Below are 12727 nucleotides of genomic sequence, written 5' to 3'. Positions count from 1 at the left end.
ACATCGTTTTGTGTAATCTATTCACATTTCGATAAGTTGAAGTAGGCTTAGGTCCTGTACAACAACCAAAAACCACATCAGCTGCGTTACTGCACGAGTAGAATTTATATATATTTCTATAAGAAGCGGCTATCATTTTCTCTTTCGCTCCTCAAGCTCGACTCTTTCGATCTATCGCTGTTCATACATACATGGGACGCGGACAACATTAAAATTCTACTTAAGGTCTTCGTTTGGTGCGACAAACACTTTTCCTCTTGCCTTGGAATTGTTTCATTCTTTGTGGCGCATGTGCTAGTTTTAATTTAACATAATTTTCCACATACGCCATGTCCACTTCCACTCCCATATGATTTGTGGAAAGAGATTTCAAGAGCCACATTATGTTACCATATTTTTTAACCGCTATCTTCTTCCCTCCAGAGCCTGCCCAACTACATATAGCGAGCAAACCTTTGTAAAAAATTATGTCAAGAGCTTCGTTTAGTCGGTTTCTCGCATCATGACTTTGGATTTCCCCACGTACCATAGCTTTTATCTTTTCAAGTTCTGATTCGTCTGCTATCATGTTTTCAAATCCATCCAGTGCTTCCAAATTCGACAAAACATCGAAAGCGGAAGGTTCGAAATCGTCGGAAATTGTACTAACTGGATGCATCGTTGCAGAGAGTTCTTTTAATATTACTAATTATAATCCACTGGAGTGGAATTTACGCGAAGACGCGATTTTTACTTAAGTTCGCGGAAATGAAACGCGGACGCGACTGTTCCCGTTCGTTGTAAGATTGTAAGTCTTCTTTATTTCTACAATATTTCCTTATATATTAACATGTGTTGATGGTGTTAGTTCTTATCCTACACGCCGTGAGTTGGTGTTAGTTTTGGGAACGTGAGAGGTAAAATCCTAGTTATATCTGTTAATGTTGTTTTAGGATTTGTCCGTTTGGTCAAATCGTCCGATTTGGCCGTTTTAGTTAATTGCACCGCGAGCATTGGTACATTTTTCCTGTCGACCTTTTGCCTGTCCCTATCTTTCCTGGACGCAAATATGTTGCTTGATCGGCTAGTTTCTTAAGGGAACGGATGCAGTTTATTGCATGCTACATATTGTAATCAGTATTTCGAAACCACAGGAGTAACCCTGCATCGAAAAATCGATAAGATCGATAGGACTGAAGTAGCGCGGTGAGAAAAGGGATTAGTAAGAACAGCGATAGCAAGCGAAGGACATGTGTACGATATCTAGCTCCAAAATAAATTTTACGGTTACAATATGGCACGGCGTGTGGGCGTAGGTTTGTTATTGCTATTTTGGGTATCGCGTTTGTTCGTACAAAGGATGCTGTTTTATTGTATTGTTCATGCTTGTCGAGATCCTTTTTTACCAAATTATCATAACGAGATGCTTTGTATTTTTAATATTTCGGGTAATCGCTTTTTTAGGATAGCGTACTGGCGGTCCCTAGTTATGAAATTGCATTTTGGATATGTTGAATCGCGTTTATTACTTAGCCTTTCCTGTTGCAGTGTTTATACAGCTGCATGTTGTAGATTCGAACCTAAGTTTGCCAGGCGATCCTGCGTGAATCAGAACGATTGATCGTTGCGTTCACAACACTAATAATTGCGTACTGCGTGCCTCTATTTTCAACGTTATCCTCCAGCAGGCGTTGCAGCAAGTATGGCCAGAGGAATGGTTGACGTTAGTTGGCTTCGATGAGACCGGCATGGAAGAAGCGGATGCTCCAGCTTCAACAACCGCCGCAACCTGTCCAGCAAACCGAGCAACGGTTCCAGCTTTGCGGGGCGCAGATGGAACCGGAACAACAGCGGCAGGAACAGCTGGTGGTGGTGCAACAACCGCCGCAACCTGTCCGGCAAACCGAGCAACGGTTCCAGCTTTGTGGGGCACATATGCAACCGGAACAACAGCACCAGAAACATTCGATGATGCAACAACCGATGCATTCTGTCCGGAAAACTGAACAGCGGTACCAGCTTTGCGGGGCACAACCGGAACCGTCACCGCAGCATCAGAAGCAACTGCACCAACCGACCGGCCAGTAACCCTCACTGGTACTTTGCTGGGTGCAGGTGCACTCACGGTTGTTGCGGCAACTTGTGATGCTGATCCAGCTAACGCCTGCTGTCCAGCCAATCGCACCACTGTTCCTGGCGGACGTGTTATCATCGGCATCGGAACACCAGCAGCTGCAACAAATCGCGGCACATAACTGCATTTTATGCATAACTGTATAAAATACAGAGCATTAGTTTTGCTGCAAATTAAATGTACAACTAAACACACTATACTAACCTATTTTTTATATTAGCAAGTATATAATGGTAAAACACAATAAACTCAAGAATTTATTGTGATGGCGCTTTTAAAACGGTAGAATTTACGAATGCAAATGTCTGTCACAATAACCCAGCTTAAAAATGACAAGCACAATGGTTCAGCGTGATCGGTTCAATATTGGTAATTTTTTTAAATTTTTTTAAAATAATGTATCGCGAATTAATGAATAAAAAATTTATTTACAATATTTATTTATTTACAACATTTATTTTTTATTTGCCTGTGGGGCGGCCCGGTGGTGCATGTGATAAACGGCGCCAGTCCACACGGCCGGACCGGGTTCAAATCCCATCCGGACCGTCCCCCCGTAGCAAGGACTGACTAGCCAGCTACGTGGTAAAAATAAGTCTAGTAAGCCAGAAATGGCCGGCGTGACCTGTAAGGTCGTTAAAGCCAAGAAGAAGACTCGATCTGTCAAAAATCTGTTCCAAATTGTTTTCGGGTCTCAACCTATAACGAGGTTGTTATAATAAGATATAGCACTTCTCCCTTTCGTAAAAAAATTCTCCTTAGTGCTACGAATATTTATAAATTCATTCGGAGAGGAGGTTTACTAACACGGCTGGAGCGTCGAAGATTTCCAGACCCTCAGCACTGTCTGGTAGGTCAGGCTCAACGCGCGGAGAGCTTCCAGAGTCAGCAAAAGGCATCGTTGTTGTTGTCTGCGTAGCATTCTGAGTTGCTTCCACCAGTATTGTTTTGTCATGGATAAACTGATTTATTCACTTCACTTAAACTTCTCCCTACGTTGTGTTGTTTTTTTGTGTTTTGGCTCGAAAGCCTGGGAGTCCCCTTGTTGCTGCGCGAGCCCAGAGTCTTCCCCGTTGGGCCTAAAGCCAGAGAGCGTCTTCCTCGATGGGCCTAAAGCCAGAGAGCGTCTTCCTCGTTGGGCCTAAAGCCAGAGAGCGTCTTCCTCGATGGGCCTAAAGCCAGAGAGTGTCTTCCTCGTTGGGCCTAAAGCCAGAGAGCGTCTTCCTCGTTGGGCCTAAAGCCAGAGAGCGTCTTCCTCGTTGGGCCTAAAGCCAGAGAGCGTCTTCCTCGATGGGGCTAGCGGGCTGCTGAACCGGTGCTGCTGCTTCCACTTAAGACCGAACACTAATCTTCCTCGCCCCTCGCTCCTCCTTTTATACCACTTTTTGGATCACGTGCGCGCATTCGAGAACGACACGCTGGTGCACTCGAGAACGCTACGCTCGCGTAGCATAGTTGTGATATAATGATTTTTTGGACACAACATACCGGCCGCCTTGAAATACTTAGTTTTTCAACAGCTATTCGTTTGCACACTCTAAAGGGCAAATCTTGGATACTGCTCTTTTGAGGATGCCGCTTTTAGTACGCAAAGTTGCCACACGGTTGACTCCATCCGATCCTGGATGTAATTGGATGATTCTAGCTAGTGGCCATTCCACAGCTGGCAAATTATCATCCTTCATGATTACGATGTCTCCAGTTTTTAATCGATGTTCGTTTCGCTTAGCTCGATGATTGATATTCAGCGTTTTTAGATATTCCTGCTTCCATCGAGACCAAAGAGACTGATTGTACCGCTGCAGAAGCTGATATCGGCTTAACCGATTTATGGGTATCTCGTTCAGTTGGGTTTCAGGTAAAACCCGTAGTTTGTCATGAAGCAAGAAATGTGCCGGTGTTAAACATGCCAGGTCGTTCGGGTCTTCTGATAAAGGAAGTAAAGGTCGGGAGTTCAAACAGCCTTCTATTTTGATTAAGACGGTATTTAACTCTTCCGAAGTCAATAAAGCTGTGCCGAGCTGACGAACGAGCTGAGTCTTCACTGCCTTAACAGCGGCCTCCCAAAGTCCGCCGAAGTTGGGTGCGCGTGGTGGAATGAGGTGCCATTGAATTCCTTCATCAGCCAAATATGATGCAATACTATGTGATGGATCTTGTTGGAGCATCTTGTAGATGGCGTGTAGTTCATTCTTAGCGCCAATGAAATTCGTTCCGTTGTCCGAATAGATGTGTAATGGTTTGCCTCGACGATAGACAAATCTATCAAGAGCCATCAGAAATGTAGGAGTGCTTAAATCGTGAACCAACTCAAAGTGGACCGCTTTTGTGCTGAAGCACACAAACACACAAATGTAACACTTACGAGCTGCTGCCTTTCGATGATACGGTTTAAGCAGGAAGGGACCACAGTAATCCAGTCCTGTGCTAGTGAAAGCACTTGCAGGAGTAACTCGTCCAATGGGAAGCTGCCCTTCAGGTTGAAGAATGGGTTGAGGCTTGGATCTGCAGCATCGGTAACAGTTCCGTATGACACTGCGAATAGCTCGTTTGCCGTTGATAGGCCAATACTCATCCCGTACAACGGCCAAAGTCCCGTTTACTCCTAAATGCATGTACTTCCGATGTTTGTGCGCTAATAGCGCCTGCGTGAACGGATGGAACCCAGGAATGATTATTTGATGCTGAACATCATAGGATGCTTCTGAATACTGCAACCGGCCGCCAACACGAATTATTCCGTCTTCGTCGATAAATGGGCCGAGTAGTTTTAACTGCGAGGTTCGAGGTACCAGCTTTCCATTCTTTAAGTATTGCAGTTCTTCAGGAAAGGTTTCAGACTGCACAATCTTGATCAATGCAATCTTTGCTCCATGTAATTCATCTACGGATAATGTGTTGCTTTTTATTTTCTGATGCGGATTGCGAGAATTGTTGAAGAACCGTAAACAAAAACCAATGACTCGCACCAACTTTGAGAATGAGGAAAACCGTAGAAAAACTTCATTGGGTTCTTTAGTTTGTACAGCTAAGGCAACACTGCTGGATTTTCTTTCACCTTCAGCTAGATTTGACGTGGAGGTAATGTTCTGAGGCCAGGATGATTTTGGCTCCTTTAACCAACATGGACCACTCTTCCAGAGCTCGCTTTCAACTAGTTCATCTGCTGTTATTCCACGGGATACAAGATCCGCCGGGTTGTCTTTTCCAGAGACATGCTGCCATTTTCCTGCTTGAGTTAACTCCTGAATCTCTGCGACGCGATTTGCCACGAAAGTTTTCCACGTCCTTGGCGGAGATTGTAGCCAATGTAGTGTCACTGTTGAATCGGACCAGAAAAAGGTTCGATTAACCGGCATTAACAATGCTTTCTTTGCTTTATCATGCAGACGAGCAGCAAGTAACGCGGCACACAATTCTAGACGAGGTATGGTGAGTGGTTTCAATGGCGATACTCTGGATTTCGAAGCCAGCAGACTCACTGAAACATTGCCGTTGCTGTCTTCGGTTCTGACGTAAAGACAGGCCCCGTACGCAGCCTCGGATGCATCTGCGAAACAATGTAGCTCAATTTGTTCGAAGTGTTGTATAAATGCAAATCTTGGTATGCTGAACCTTGATATGGTGGGTAATTTTTGACAAAATTCAATCCATACTTTTTGCAAATGATCAGGAATTTCTTCATCCCAATCTGAAGCTACCACCCAAAGACTTTGCATCAGTATCTTTGCCTGTACTATTACCGGAGCTATTAATCCCAAAGGATCGTAGAGTTTGGCTATTGCAGATAGAATGTTGCGCTTAGTGTAGGGTTCAGCCTTGATATTATCGGGAACGCTGAAACCAAACCTGTCAGCCTGTGGCTCCCAACGAATACCGAGCGTATTGATAGTTTCATCGATATCGAAACACTTCGAAGATTTTGTCCCCAGCAATTCCGGAGAAAGACCATCCAACACAGGAAGCAAATTAGAACACCATTTTCTGAATTTAAATCCTCCTTTCTCAAGAAGCGCGTTTAGTTCATCTCTCAGCTGGATAGCACCAGCAACGTCATCAGCACCCGCGATAAGATCGTCAACGTAAAGTTGATTCTTGATGGCATGCGCGGCTAACGGGAATGCTTCACCTTCATCTTCTGCTAGTTTCAGTAGCGTTCTTGTTGCGAGATAGGAAGAGGGTGCTAAGCCGTAGGTAACAGTATTCAACTTATAGCTTTGAATGGGCTCATCTTTGCTGAAACGCCATAAGATTTGCTGCAATGATCTGTCATCAGGATGTACTAACACCTGACGATACATCTTTTCTATGTCAGCTATTAGAACGACAGGGAATTTGCGAAAGCGTATCACTAGATTCAGTAAATCGTCCTGCACCACTGGACCAACTAATAATGCATCGTTGAGTGATTTTCCAGTAGTAGTAACCGCTGAACCGTCGAAAACTACTCGAAGCTTTGTGGTGGTGGAAGCCTCCTTTATGACTGGATGATGTGGAAGAAAGTAATTTGTAGACGAATCACTGTCGTTCGTAGCCAAACTCATGTGACCAAGCGAAATATATTCCTCCATAAAGGTGTTATACTGAACTCTGAGCTGTTCATTCCCTTCAAGTTTTTTTTCTAACGACGCAAATCGTCGCAATGCTGTTGATTTTGAGTGCCCAATCATCTGCTCCCAATCCGGATGCTTCGGCAACTTCACCATGTATCGCCCAAGGTTATCGCGGACGGTTGTTTTATTATAATACTGCTCACATCTTTTTTCGTCCGACGTGAGTATGGTTCTCTCTTCTACTTCCTCTATTTGCCAAAACTTCTGTAGCTGTTGTTGGATGTCTGCAACTGTTGTCATATTGCAGGTGACATTTGGGCTATCCGAAGAATCGGTTTTAGTTGCCAATCCAGTTACGATCCAGCCGAAGACGGTTTCTACTAAGGATATGTTTGAATTGGGAATATTGAATCGTCCGCCCTTTAATAACTTGTAGAAGATACCCGCACCGATGATCATGTCTATACGACCCGGGATATTATAATGTGGATCGGCGAGCTGTAATTGTGGTGGAATAGGCCAAACTAGGTTCGTGTATGGTATCGACGGAATTTCGTGTGTAACTTTTGTAAGCACGGTAAAATCCAATACAGTCTTAAAAGAGCCACATGTCGATTCGATGATGGTCGTTATCTCGTGACGAGCACTGGATAATGTTCCGCCTATACCACCAATGGAAGCCTTTACCGGCCTGCGAGTCGTGCGTAAATGTTGGCATACTTGTTCTGATATAACGCTTATTTGGGATCCGCTATCCAGAAGCGCTCTAACTGGATATTTTTCGCCATTCTGGCCAATAACGTTCAACACTACAGTTGATAGAAAAACGTTTGTAAAACTTGGTCGTTTTACAGTTTGCGTGGACGTTAGATTCATGGTAGCAATAGTTGCTCTTTGTACGACTTCTGATGGTCTTTGTGCCTCAATATGCAGCAACGTGTTATGTCGTTGTGCACAATTCCTGCAGCTGTATCTTGAAGGACAATTTTTGATATTGTGACCTTCGTTGAGGCAATTAAAGCACAAATGTTTTCTCATTACTATATCTCGTCGTTCGCCTACAGTTAGGGTGTTGAACTGTGGACATTGATACAGCTTATGGCTTTGTCCACAGGAAGCACATTTCGCTACACTAGTAGTTGCAGTGTTAGCGGCTACTCTACGCTCCTGCGTGACCCTTTTACGCTCTATGGGCAAAGAAGTTAAAGGCTGAGCGTTGATGCCCAAACTTTCGTACATGCTTGCACGCCGCTTAATGAATTCGATCATTTTCGTGCAAGTAGGTTCTTCTTCTGGGGCGATGGATTCTTCCCATGCCTTTAGAGTAGTTTTATCCAACTTATCACTTAGTATTTCTACTAATATGGTACTCTTTTCGTCTATCACTTCACCCAGCTGTTTAAGAATTTGCAAATGCAGTTGAAAATCGTTTACTAAACTGCGAAGACCTTCCTCACTCACTTGAACAACCTTTGGGATTTGCAACAAAGCTCGCACGTGTCGTTTCTTTAATAAGACCTTGTTTGAATATCGTTCAATGAGCGTTTTCCATGCTATTTCATAGCCGTCACTAGTAATGGCGATTGCTTGTATCAAACTTGCAGCTTCTCCTTTTAAGGAGGCTCGAAGATAATGGAATTTTTGTATTACATTAATCTTATCGGACGAATGTATCAATGAGTTGAAGGTATCATGAAAGGTAAGCCATGTCTTATAATTCCCATCAAATTCTGGTAATTTTATGGTTGGGAGTTTTATTCCTTTCAATTGCGTTGAAACTTCTTCCATTTCTTCTTCCTTTTTTTCCTGCTCTGGAATTAGCTGTTTTAAGATAGCCTTCGTTTGGAAGAATAGTTCCTCCATTTCGGAACTCATCAGTCGCGTAGAAGTCTCAAGCTCTTTTGAGATTGCCAAATCACACAAATCATCTCTAGTTGACTCAAATTGTTCAAACACCTTTTCCAACCTCTCTAAGCGATCAACTACTTGGTGTTTTTGTTCTGGATTATACCGTTTAGCAAAGCTTTCGATATTACGTAGTGATATTACATACCTTTCGAGTCTGGTACTCTTGACCTTGATGCGGCTTTCCTCGCTCATTGTGATGCCTGTGCTGTGATGCTTCTCGAATGTTTGCAAAGGTATAAGATGAGCACTTAGTCGCTAAGTAACAGGTAACACAGTTCACAGGTAAGTAACGATCACTAGTTCTTGCTATTGTCCACTTTAGCTTTTGTTCACTGCCAGTTCTATCCTGGTCACTACGCACCAATGTTTTGTCACGGATAAACTATTTTATTCACTTTAGCCTTTGCTTCTCCCTACGTTGTGTTATTTTTTGTGTTTTGGCTCGAAAGCCTGGGAGTCCCCTTGTTGCTGCGCGAGCCCAGAGTCTTCCCCGTTGGGCCTAAAGCCAGAGAGCGTCTTCCTCGATGGGCCTAAAGCCAGAGAGCGTCTTCCTCGTTGGGCCTAAAGCCAGAGAGCGTCTTCCTCGATGGGCCTAAAGCCAGAGAGTGTCTTCCTCGTTGGGCCTAAAGCCAGAGAGCGTCTTCCTCGTTGGGCCTAAAGCCAGAGAGCGTCTTCCTCGTTGGGCCTAAAGCCAGAGAGCGTCTTCCTCGATGGGGCTAGCGGGCTGCTGAACCGGTGCTGCTGCTTCCACTTAAGACCGAACACTAATCTTCCTCGCCCCTCGCTCCTCCTTTTATACCACTTTTTGGATCACGTGCGCGCATTCGAGAACGACACGCTGGTGCACTCGAGAACGCTACGCTCGCGTAGCATAGTTGTGATATAATGATTTTTTGGACACAACAAGTATTGTATCAGCAGTTTCGTTGGTCCGGCTCGCAGTTGAGACCGGGGTAACCACTGTAGGCATGGTTGACTCGTCGTGCATGATAAACTTATCCTCACTAGGAGTATCCATCGAGCTTCCTTGTAATTCGGCGGCCACACCAGCTATATGATCTGTATATGGCGTCCCCAGATTCGTCCATCGTCCAAGCGTACCGCATATCGAAGTCTGCCGTCTTTTTCCGCAATTACCCCAAATTTCCACTTATTTTGTGATAGAAAATCTCGCACTCTATCACCATCCTTGCATTGGCGAACTGCAATATCAGCTTTCATTCATTGGTTGCAGCAGACGTTTCTTTCCTTGCTAGCAGCAGATCGATTTTCGATCGTATTTATCGTCCAAACACGAGCATTGATGGCGATTTACCAGTGGATTGGTAAATCATCTTCCAGGATGATATGGTGCTCCCATTTTATATACCAGTCCATTCATCTTCAAGAAATGTTAAAACACCGCTGATGTGAATTGAACTCCGTGGTCGCTAACAAGAACTGAAGGTATTCCGATCTTGCTGAATATCTCACGACACATATTCACGGTGTTTTCGCCAGCCGTTGATTTGCAGATTTGTTTCTCCGGTCATTTGTTGTAAGCATCCACGTAGATAAAAAATAACTGTCCATAAATGGACCCGCAAAATCAATTTGCACCCTTTGAAATGGTGCACTCGGTGTTTCCCAGCAGTGTGGATTCATTTTGGCAGGTTCTATCCTCGGCCACCAGCAGTATCCTCTAGCGAATGACTTAGTGCGAGTTACTCCAAAATGGACCGAATGTAACTCTTGCAATACACGTTTCCGGAGAGAAGAAGGCGCGCATACACGAATTCTCCGTTGCAAGAATCCTTTATGTAGTAAAAATTCATGTTGCTCTACACCAAACCGATCTGTGGCGTCAATTTTTTGTCCATGTTTGATGCCTTGCAGTAGCTTCCGAACTGAACGATCCTCGGTGGTGGCTTGTCCTAATTCGGCAGCCGTCAAAGATAGGGTCGCTATTTGATTCAGCTCTTTTGAATCCGACTAATCAATCACGTTATCAGGATCGGTCACATTTAATGGAATTTTCGACATCGCATCAGCATTTGCGTGATCTGTAGACTTTCGAAACTTGATGGTGTAATAGAAACTTTGTAAAAAGGTAGCATGCGTAGTGCAGACATCACCGGCAGTCCTTTATGCTCTTCAAAAATTTTCGTGATGGCTTGAGTAGAGTGAATTTCCGGCCATATATCAACTGGAAAAATGTTCTCACTCCAAAAAAATCATATATACGTCATACATATACGTACCCGTCAGCATATAATTACGCGGGTCGTCCCGTAATTATTATAAAAAAAACTTTTTATTATAATTGTTAAGACTCCGCATGAGCCTATCACCAACGTCTACGAGATACAATTGAGAAATAAGCCACTGTTTGTTCCTAACCTCTGCCTTATATAGCCCTAGCCGATGATTCTATCTACTATGCTATCAGTTGAGGGGGAACTCTGATATATCCGCATTCCACGATGGCGGCTTCCGTTGGGGTGATCGCGATGTTGGGGGAGACTTCTAGCTTCTACGGATGTCTCTGCATTCCACAATCCTTTAGGGTTGATCGCGATGTTGGGGGAGACTTGCAGCTTCTACGGATGTCTCTGCATTCCACAATCCTTTAGGGGTGATCGCGATGTTGGGGGAGACTTGTAGCTTCTGCGGATGTCTCTGCATTCCACGACGGTTTCTTCCTGTAGGGTGATCGCGATGTTGAGGGAGTTCTGTTATCGCGGATGTAGCTGCATTCCACACACTATCCCTCTCGATATGCGAAGGTCTTTCCAAGGAGGGGCTCACGGTGTTGGGGTCGATCGATGGTGCTGGTGACTCATGATACCCAATCATGTAACTCCTCCGGGGGTAGATCAAAGTTCGTCCTCGGACTTTTGGCTTGGTTTGGAGGTCTCTTTGCGTGATCTTCTGAAGATCGCTGATTCTATTGTTATATTAGTGTACTTTTTTTGTTTTTATGTACACTATTATAACGATCATCAGAATTGCTATCGTTATAGACATTCCGCCGAATATGCTGAATGTAATTTTCAAATGCGAATACTGCTTTAGTTCAATGTGTTCCAAATATTTTCTATTGGTTATAGTGTTATTATGGATTCTGTTGATATTGGGCTCCTTCATAATAACATTTAGTTTCAGCTTTAGATTCGGTAATGCGCCTTGCATTTCTTTTACACCATTGATAGTTTCTTGGAATGTGAATGTATGATTGTTGATTATTACTGTGCAATTATTAAAAGTGAGAATGAAATTTCCACTAAGTATTCGATCATGCGGTCCGCAATTTGATTTTACTTCTGCATTTTTTGCGTTGTTTATCAGGATCTTGTTTATCGATATGAGGTTGATTGACGTAGAATAGTCTTCTATTGCGTTGCAATTACTTTCTCTTCCTTCTATCATTGATGTCAAACAAGTATCTCTGAATGGTTTGAGGTATTCACCTAACTGCACTTTATCGAATGGCTTCAGTGTTTCGAACATTTCACTTCCTTTTTTAACGATGTATTTTGGTGTATTGATTATCGTTAAATTTTTAAATGTGAGTGATTCGATCTGGAAAATTGTACACACATCTTCGACTTTGGGAATCTCCAGTATGCATAGCAACATCTTCTTGTTCACTGCTATTTTAGGTATCGCGTAGTTCATTGATTCTTCAGGGGAACTAGTTCTTATACCTTGGTTGGTGATTATTGTCTCAATTGCAAGTATTTCGTTAATCGTTAGTAACTTGCTGTTTATTAGCTGAACGCGTGTCTTCAGGATAGCATCTTCTATATCTTCTAGAATTCTTTGCGTCGTATCCATATAAATAAGCAAAGTAATCGCATCTATCTCTTGTAACAATAGTTTGTCTTTCGTTGCATGTTTGTCGATAAGCGCGTTGATTGTTATAGTCAATTCTGCGATTTTAGTGTTAATAATATTATTAACGTTGATTTGTGCATTGTTCTCGTTGATTAGATCGTTCAACGTTCTGTTAATAATACGAAGATCTACGGCGTCCGGTGATCCAGCGAGCCATTTCCAAGTTGTCCCTAAAGCGTCCCATCGTTTGATACGTTTAGTTTCTCTTGGTACTATCTGATCTAACCTATTCTTGATTTCCTCAACTCTCTCTGTTATTAGATCTGATATTGGTAGG

At 43.4% G+C, this 12727-nt stretch overlaps 2 protein-coding genes across 2 annotated transcripts; both read right to left on the bottom strand.

Annotated features, from left to right (window-relative positions):
* Window positions 1-3060: 3060 nt before the first annotated feature.
* On the bottom strand, window positions 3061-4829 carry LOC125769477 (uncharacterized). The gene is made up of 2 exons (XM_049438213.1): window positions 4479-4829; window positions 3061-4375 (listed from the first exon to the last, which is right to left on the bottom strand). The coding sequence occupies exons 1-2, from the start codon at window positions 4726-4728 to the stop codon at window positions 4155-4157; spliced, it is 471 nt and encodes a 156-aa protein (XP_049294170.1). The 5' UTR covers window positions 4729-4829; the 3' UTR covers window positions 3061-4154.
* Window positions 4830-5591: 762 nt separating this feature from the next.
* Window positions 5592-8766, bottom strand: LOC125764501 (uncharacterized). The gene is made up of 3 exons (XM_049428839.1): window positions 8720-8766; window positions 5770-7357; window positions 5592-5663 (listed from the first exon to the last, which is right to left on the bottom strand). The coding sequence occupies exons 1-3, from the start codon at window positions 8764-8766 to the stop codon at window positions 5592-5594; spliced, it is 1707 nt and encodes a 568-aa protein (XP_049284796.1).
* Window positions 8767-12727: the final 3961 nt, after the last annotated feature.

Source organism: Anopheles funestus, chromosome X (assembly GCF_943734845.2).
Source record: "Anopheles funestus chromosome X, idAnoFuneDA-416_04, whole genome shotgun sequence".
Lineage (NCBI taxonomy): Eukaryota > Metazoa > Arthropoda > Insecta > Diptera > Culicidae > Anopheles > Anopheles funestus.
This window is presented reverse-complemented; position numbering and strand designations above follow the sequence as displayed.

Excerpts from the sequence above, each read along its gene's own strand:
- LOC125764501 (XM_049428839.1), bottom strand. The coding sequence starts at position 8,766 with ATGAGCGAGGAAAGCCGCATCAAGGTCAAGAGTACCAGACTCGAAAG. Across the intron at positions 7,358-8,719 it reads AAGAGTACCAGACTCGAAAG|GCCGGTAAAGGCTTCCATTG; the intron begins GTATGTAATATC and ends CACGACTCGCAG. Across the intron at positions 5,664-5,769 it reads TTCCTGATCATTTGCAAAAA|ATGCATCCGAGGCTGCGTAC; the intron begins GTATGGATTGAA and ends ATTGTTTCGCAG.
- LOC125769477 (XM_049438213.1), bottom strand. The coding sequence starts at position 4,728 with ATGCATTTAGGAGTAAACGGGACTTTGGCCGTTGTACGGGATGAGTAT. Across the intron at positions 4,376-4,478 it reads TCATCGAAAGGCAGCAGCTC|ATTTGTCTATCGTCGAGGCA; the intron begins GTAAGTGTTACA and ends GGCTCTTGATAG.